The 8,326-nt window shown below is 33.1% G+C and overlaps 1 protein-coding gene across 3 annotated transcripts in view; it reads right to left on the bottom strand.

The window, feature by feature from the left end:
• Positions 1-5,703: 5,703 nt before the first annotated feature.
• Positions 5,704-8,326, bottom strand: part of FAM133A (family with sequence similarity 133 member A) — a 65,840-nt gene continuing 63,217 nt past the window's right edge. For all 3 annotated transcript variants that reach the window (XM_073885912.1, XM_073885911.1, XM_073885913.1), the window contains exon 3: positions 5,704-7,343. In XM_073885912.1, coding sequence (XP_073742013.1) covers positions 6,497-7,243 — 747 coding nt within the window. In that variant the 5' untranslated portion in view covers positions 7,244-7,343 and the 3' untranslated portion in view covers positions 5,704-6,496. The remainder of the gene's footprint in view (positions 7,344-8,326) is intronic.

Below are 8,326 nucleotides of genomic sequence, written 5' to 3'. Positions count from 1 at the left end.
TTTTTTAACTTTTTTTTAATTTTTCTTTTTCCCTTTTTCAAACATCTTATCAATCCCTTTTTAAAAAAATCTTTTCTATTTTTCATTTATGTGTCTATTTCATTTTTAGAGTCATATTCTATCCCTTCATAGTAGTTACCCTTATTTTTGGTATATAGACATATAAGTTGTTCTCTCTTTAAAATTTTGGGATACAGTTTCTTCCAACAGACCAAAATATACCCTAAATCTCTAGTGTATGGCTTTGTTCTGGTCTCCTGCCTGATCACATTCTCTCCCTTTTTGTTTTTAATTCTCTTCTTTCTCTTTTCAACCAACTTCTTATGAATTCCTTTTATAAAGTCTTTAGTAATTTTCACCTGTACAGTCATATTCCATCCCTTTATCACATTTACCCTTATTTTTGTAGATATATAAGTTTTTCTTTCCTTAAAATTTTGGGAGGCACTTTCTTCTAACAGACCAAAATACACAAAAAAGCTAATGTATGGTACTGATCTATGCACCAGCCTGATCATATTTGATCATATTCTGTTTTTTGTTTGTTTGTTTGTTTTTTAATCTTTTTCTTTTTCTTTTTTCTTTTTTTCTTCCAGAGGGGAGGGCGGTGGGGGGATGGGTTAGCCTGGTGGTGGGTATTAAAGAGGGCATGTACTGAAAGGAGCACTGGGTGTTATACTCCAACAATGAATCATGGAACACTATATCAAAAACTAATGAAGTAATGTATGGTGATTAACATAACATAAAAAAATTTTAAAAGCCATTAAAAATAAATAAATAAATAAATAAATAAATAAATAAATAAATAAATAAATAAAAATAACTAGCAAATAGATAATTTATAATGGCAACATTACTACTAATGATAATCATTTAATTTTAGTGAATAGCTTCTGGGAAAAGACATCTGAAAAATACCATGTAGAATTCTTGATTATACCATCCAAAGTAGTAGCTTACTGGAGGGTATATTAACCATATCCAAGCTCTCCTTACAACAGTTCTGTTCTTGCCAAGTTTCTGAGCACAAAATCATACTTTGTATTTTATCATTTTTATCAGCCTCCATTACAAAAACTGATCCAGCTTCCTCTTATAAATCCTTATTTGAAAATTTTTACATACAGCAAATATAATCCCTCAAATAGTGTGCTGTATATTCAGGATTTTTAAAGCAGTGCAAGTCATATTAATGATGCTGAGCATATCAATGTGGTGTTTCTCTGGTTCTAGCAGATACTTGGTAGGGTGTACTAGATTTTCTTTCATTTTATCTTGGTATAAATGTTCTTGATACATGCCACAGAATGGATGAACCTTGAAAATACTGTTACAACAATGAAACCAGTCACAAAAACCATATATTGTATACTTCCATTTGTATGATATTTCTAGAACAGGATAATCTATAGAGACAGAATGTATGTCAGTAGTTGCTTAGGGCAGGGTAGGATAAAGAGGTTGGTGGTAGTACAGAGGACAGGATATGGAATTTCTTTTTGAGGTAATTAAAATGTCTTAACATTTATTGTAGTTATGGTTACATATATCAGTGAGTATACTAAAAATATTGAGTTGTATACTTTAAGAAGTTGAATCATATGGTATGTGAATTTTATCTCAATAAAACTGATTAAAAAGTGAAACAGTTGACCCTTGCACAGCATGGGTTTGAACTGTGCAGGTCTGCTTACACAGACTTTGATAAATACAGTGCAGTACTGTATTTCCTCTTCCTTATGCTTTTCTTAGTAACATCTTATCTTACTTTATTGTAAGAATACAGTATAAAATACATATAAGGTGGGGCGCCTGGGTGGCTCAGTCATAAGCGTCTGCCTTCAGCTTGGGTCATGATCCCAGGGTCCAGGGATTGAACCCCCCATCGGGCTTTCTTCTCAGCGGGAAGCCTGCTTCTCCCTCTCCCGCTCCCCATGCTTGTGTTCCCTCTCTGGCTGTCTCTCTCTGTCAAGTAAATAAATACAATCTTAAAAAATAATAAAATACATATAAGGTAAAAAAATATATATATATGTTAATCAACTATTCATGTTATCAGTAAGGCTTCTGGTCAACAGTAGGTTATTAGTAGTTAAGTTTTGGGGGAGTCAAAAGTCAAAAGTTATACACAAATTTTTGACTGCACAGTGGTTGGTGCCAACTCCTAGGTTGTTCAAGGTCAAGTGTACACAGTGTTGCATTGCATTCACTCACATTCTCCAATCTCCCAGGGCCTGACCAATTAACTCAATTCAATGAAAGTCATGAGGCATCTGTCATATGCAATACACTGCATACCATCATTGCAAGAGATAAACGATGAAACAATCTACCTTCAAGGAGATTATAGCACAGTAGGGGGTTGATGATATAGTAACAATAACTATAGTGATGATGGTGATGATGACGATGATGATGGCAGGAGGAGGAGGGAAAAGGAGAAATAATATTCACTAAGCATTTACCATATGCCAGGAATTGTGTTAAATGCTTTAAACGTTATGATGTCTTATTCTCATAACAATCCTAGAGATATACACTATTATTTTTCTGACTTTGTATCTAAGGAAATTGAGGCACAAACATGTGAACTATGGGTCATGTATCAAGAAATGGAAGAGTGAGAATCTCAATGTTGTGCTTAGCCAAAAGTGCTTTAAACTAGAGTCCATAAGTACATAAATTATATAATACAAGATAAATTAAGGTGTTATGAAAGAATCAAGTAAAAATGATTGAACCATTTGAAGAACACATCCTGTTTGCAGCTCGGGAGAGATTAGGAAAGTCAGTCAAGTTCTAAAATACATAGGTAGTTTTGAATGTCAGACTACAATTTTCATGACTTATAAGGTAGCTACAAACCTATATCACATTTTTTTGTAAAATAAATATGATCAAACAGAAAATGACTACAGAGTTACAATGTGCAACTTTCAAAGGTGCAACTTTCTCCTCAGATAGTTATAATAAGCAAAGGAAACTATTACAAGATACAAAACCAGATACCCACATTTTATTCATTCTTCTTAAGTCCAATCTGATCCCTTGTCTTCAGCCTGAGATCTTTAAAATTCTTCTTTTTGTGCTCGCGATTACATTACTAGATTGTATTGATCTTTCCCCTCTCCTATCTACTTTCTTGTTGATTTTCCCACTATTTCTCTTCCCATAGTCAAAGTTAGTTGAATATTATGGCTTAAGCTATTCCCTTTTTTAAAGTTTTTATTTTAAATCCAAATCTGGTTAGTTAACATAAAGTTTTTTATTAGTTTCAGGTATAAAATATAGTAATTTAAAACTTCCATACATCACCCTGGGCTCATCAAAAGTGTACTCCTTAATCCCCTTCACCTATTTAACCATCCCCCGACCCACCTCCCTTCTGGTAGCCATCAGTTTGTTCTCTGTAATTAAGAGGCTGCTTCTTGGTTTGCTTTTTTTCCCCTTTGCTCGTTTGTTTTGTTTCTCAAATTCCACATATGAGTGAAGTCATATGGGTGTCTTTCTCTGACCGACTTATTTCACTTAGCATAGTACTCTCTAGCTCCATCCATGTCATTGCAAATGGCAAGATTTCATTCTTTTTTGTAGCTGAATAATGTTCCATTATATATATGTATATATGTATATATATATATGGAATAATTATATATAATATGTATATACACACACACACACACACACACCACATCTTCTTTATCCATTCATCAATTGATGGACACTTGGGCTATTTCCATAATTTAGTTACTACAGATAATGCTGCTATAAACATTTGAGTGCATATGTTCCTCTGAATTAGTATTTTTGTATCCTTTGAGTAAATATGTAGTAGAGCCATTGCTGGATCATAGGGTAGTTCTATTTTAAACTTTTTTATGAATCATATAGGCAAGTCACTAATAACATCTTCAGTGCTTTTCACATAAGGGATAAATTATTTTGTTTTCAATCTGGAGGCTACATATTAAATGTTCACCTAAATCTATTTAATCTATTGTCCTCTACATATTTCCATATCATTTTACCATAGCATCTCTACTTATATCTAAAAAAAAAAAAATCATTCCTCTTCCTTATCAAGTCCCCAAGAGTGCTTTTAAAAGTTCCTTCCTGAACCCTTTGCTGGAATATTATTTTGGCTATAATCAGAGAAATAATAAAATTGTTTTACTTTCCGGACAGCACTGCTGACAAGCATAAAATGTTATGCTAGACCATCCTCTTCCTCAGTCATTACATAAAAACCAATGCAAACAAAATAACATTTCCTTCTACTATGGCACAAATGATCACCTCTGAAATAATCTAAAGAAAGATGTGATAGAAGATACATGAATTATTTGATGTAAATAACAAAATAGACATTCTAGAATGCTATGGTATCAAATTAGGTTAGGTGATGCTGTGGCAATAAAAAAGACACAAAATCTCAGTGGCTTAACATATAACAGTTTATTTCTTACTCCCAAAAGGTTCCCTGCAAGTCCATCAGCTTTCCAGGGCTTCCTTATAAACAGTGACTTAGAGATACAGGCTGCCTCTATCTTGTAGGTACACCATTTGGAGTACATTGAGAGAGCTGGAAGGTCATGCAGGATATTTTGCTGTTCCAGTATTGAAATGACACCTCATTTCTGTTTACAATTTTTGCAATCCCTCTGCTAGAAGTAGTCAAATGGCATTGCCTATCTACAAGGGGCTAAGAAGTGAATGGGAGCACACAGACATTTGGTAAGCTGTTAATGTTTTTGCCATATTCTACAAATAATATAAGCTTTTCTTGTATTTTAATGAAAAACAATTTTGGAAAACTCTATGTGGTTATAAAATATCCCTTAAATATATACTTTATCAGCATATATAGTTTTTTGTTTTTGGGTTTTTTGTTTGTTTTTTAGCAAACAACTAAAGTTATGAAGCTTTAAGGTGATCTAACATGACATTACATTTATAATGTTCCAAGAGGCTTTCTGAGAGATTCTGGTATTTCAACTGCAAAAATTTGGGGAGTCAATATTTATTTGCTTGATGTTTTCTATCTTTATAATAACTTTACCTGTGATTCAAGGGAACTGATATGAAATCAGTTATTAAAAAATAGCTATTGTTTCTCTCATCATGCCAAAATACTTTGTAAATATGACATTAAAATTAGCACATCCTCTGTAACAGGTGGTTCTTTTTGAGACATCAATTGATGATTTGTATTACTCTATCAATATGTAAAATAAAAATAATTCCCAGCTCATTCCAGCATTAGTGGTAAACAAACACAAGTCACCAAATCTTAGTAAAATATGACACAGAAAGATCAATGATGTCATTATGTCCTAAACTGAATTCCTATTTTAATTCAATACTAATGCTTAACACACTGAACTTTTAAACAGCATACTTACTAAGATTTTGGCAGTAGTTTTATGTAACAAGACACATAGCGTACTAGAGGTCTGGCACTTAACTTGCTTAGAGTAAACAAGCTTCAATATGAAGGCATTAAATATTTTTTTAAAAACCTTCTTTTTACATGCTAAATATTTTGTCAAGTGTGCAATTAAACCTAGTAATGAAATATAGTAAGATTAAGAAATTACAAACTTGTATCCTAAGCATAAATCATATAAAAAGGATTACTGCTTATATAGAATATCCCTGGATAATCAAAAAATAATAGTATAAAACATGCAAAATATTTCAGAATCTTTATTAATCAAAAAATACCAGGGTTTATTTAAAATGATTCCCCTCCAAAGGGTATCAAAGTTAATTCAAATAATGTAACACTCTAATGCTAAATATTATTCAGTACTGCTAAAGTGGAGGTAAATTTCATAGAACTGGGGGCTTATACTTTCTGTCTTCTTATTCACTTGAAGCAGCATATAACATTCCAGAATTTCACTAAATAAGAAAAGAATGGCCACTGCACTGGCAAAAATAGGATGTGTAAAGATCAAAGGCACACTATTCAGCTAGCCAAAGTGATAGCAAACTCTTTTTTCCCCCACAAGCCCTTTCCCCATGTAAACTAAAGTTTATTAAGAAGTAAAATAAACTAATCTTCAAAAGTAAGGATTCTGAGACATCATTAAGTCCATGCTTCAAAAATGTCAACTATAGTTGTCTAGATATTTCTGATTATATTTTAAAGATATATCCAAATTAGATACATTTGGGGGGTGAAAATTATTATCTAAAACATTTTAATTCAAAATCCAAATGTTTTAACCACTAGTATGAGCAACAGGGTTTTAGATCTCAGAAGAATTAACCCTGGAAGGGAAAACACACAAACAAAATTATATATTTATGCTGCAGGCAATGATTATGGCCCTTTCTGGCACAGTGGCATATGACTGGCACTCAGTCCAGGAATATTCTACAAACACAAGGAAATTCATGCATTTTGGTAAATATACCCTAACATTCACAGTTGAAATTTCCTTAAATCCTTGCTTTTTTAAATAGGAAAATCTTAATTTTTTTCTTGTTATCCTGACTTGTGACTTGAACCTGACTTCTTTTTCTTCTTCTTACTATGTTTCTTGTGCTGTTTCTTCTTCTTCTTCTTTGCTTTTTCTGTTGCTTTTTCTCGCTCTTCATGTCTTCTCTTCTTTTTTGCTTGCACTTCCTCTTCATATTCTGATTCTGATGAGTACTCTGATGATGAGGGTTTATCTTCAGGATAAGTCTTCTTTCTTTTTTTGCTGAGACTTCTAATATACTTTTCTTTCTCTGTTTCATCCGTTGACTTCTTTTTCTTTTTCACAGATTCCTTGCTCTCTGATTCAGATTCATATGTAGAGCTTTCTGATGATTTGTATGAATGGTTCTTCTTTTTCTTTCTCTTTTTTCCTTGTTTCTTTTCCTCATTCTCAGAATCTGAACTACTTGAAGAATCAGAGCTTGATGAAGAAGAAGATGAAGACCGACAAGATTTCTTCTTTTTCTTTTTCTTTTTTTCTTTTTTTTTAGAAGAGTTCTCATTTCCACTCAATAATTTTTCTCTACTTTTTTCTAATTCTTTTTTCCAATTCTCATTCATTTTTTCTTCAAATTCAGCTAATGCCTTGGAGCCTTTCTTTTTATTTTCTAATTGTTTCTTCACTTCTTCCCAGGTGGGCCTTGGTCGATTCAGATAATCTTGTATTGTTGGGCCTGTAGATTGAGTTGAGCCCCTCCATCTGGCCATTGCTATAGGATTCATATAGGCCACTCGATTATCTCGCTTCCCCATGGTGCCTGATGGTTCCAAGAGCAGACTATCAATGCTAAGAAGAATAAAGATAAACCCTCCTTTGGTTCTTCACCTGCTGGTATATCAAGCAGGCTCCATTCTGTTAGAGAAGCAAAAGGAATGGTTACAAAATGCCTTTAATATAAGACAAAATAAACACATGAGCTTAATTTTTCACTATCTATCATATAGTACTGTAGAAATTTTCAAAATCTTAGACCTTGGGAACAAAGAATATACACATTTAAGACTTTTGCATACTTAAGATATTGTGGTATGGATATAAAATAAAGTATTTTATACACCTCATGTACAATTCTGACTTACCTAATTTTTTAAATAAATATTTCCTTTTATATTACATGATACTGTTTTTCTTTCTTTCATTTGGCCTTATTTAGTATAAAAAGAGAAATTTCTATAGCTAAATTCTGTATGAGGCAGATCTCCTCCAACTTAAGAAAGTGCAGCACAGGGTGCCTGGGTGGCTCAGTTGGTTAAGCGACTGCCTTCGGCTCAGGTCATGATCCTGGAGTCCCTGGATCGAGTCCCGCATCGGGCTCCCTGCTCAGCGGGGAGTCTGCTTCTCCCTCTCCCACCCCCCCTGCTTTTGTTCCCCTCTTTTTGTTTTTTCTTTTTGTAAAAAAAAAAAAAATTTAAAAAAAAAAAAAAAAAAAAAAGAAAGTGCAGCACAATCCACTCCACTTGGAAAGAAACCTAGGAGTCATATCTGAAAAATCCTCTCCCTCAAGTCTCATATCTAATCCATTACTATATTCTGCTGTTTAAGCCTTGACAATAGGTCTCATATCCATTCACTTTTTCCAGATATATTGTCACTGATTTAGTACAGGCACTATCATCCCTCACTTGGACTATTAATCTCTAGTATCAATTAAGTGTTATCTGCCCGGACTGCTTAGTGTTTTGTAACAGATTATCTCATTCAATCTCTAGACTAATTATATGAGGATGATTCTATTATTATCCCTGTTTCACAGATGAAGAAACTGAGTCTTAGAGAATTTGAGTAACTTGCATAAAGTAACAACTAATAAATGTCCAAACTAGGATTTAAACCAA

The sequence above is a fragment of the Callorhinus ursinus genome, unplaced genomic scaffold (assembly GCF_003265705.2).
Source record: "Callorhinus ursinus isolate GAN/ISIS: 27379988/994484 unplaced genomic scaffold, GSC_fseal_2.0 scaffold67, whole genome shotgun sequence".
Lineage (NCBI taxonomy): Eukaryota > Metazoa > Chordata > Mammalia > Carnivora > Otariidae > Callorhinus > Callorhinus ursinus.
The sequence above is the reverse complement of the archived record's forward strand: the minus strand, read 5'-3'. Positions and strand labels throughout refer to the sequence as shown.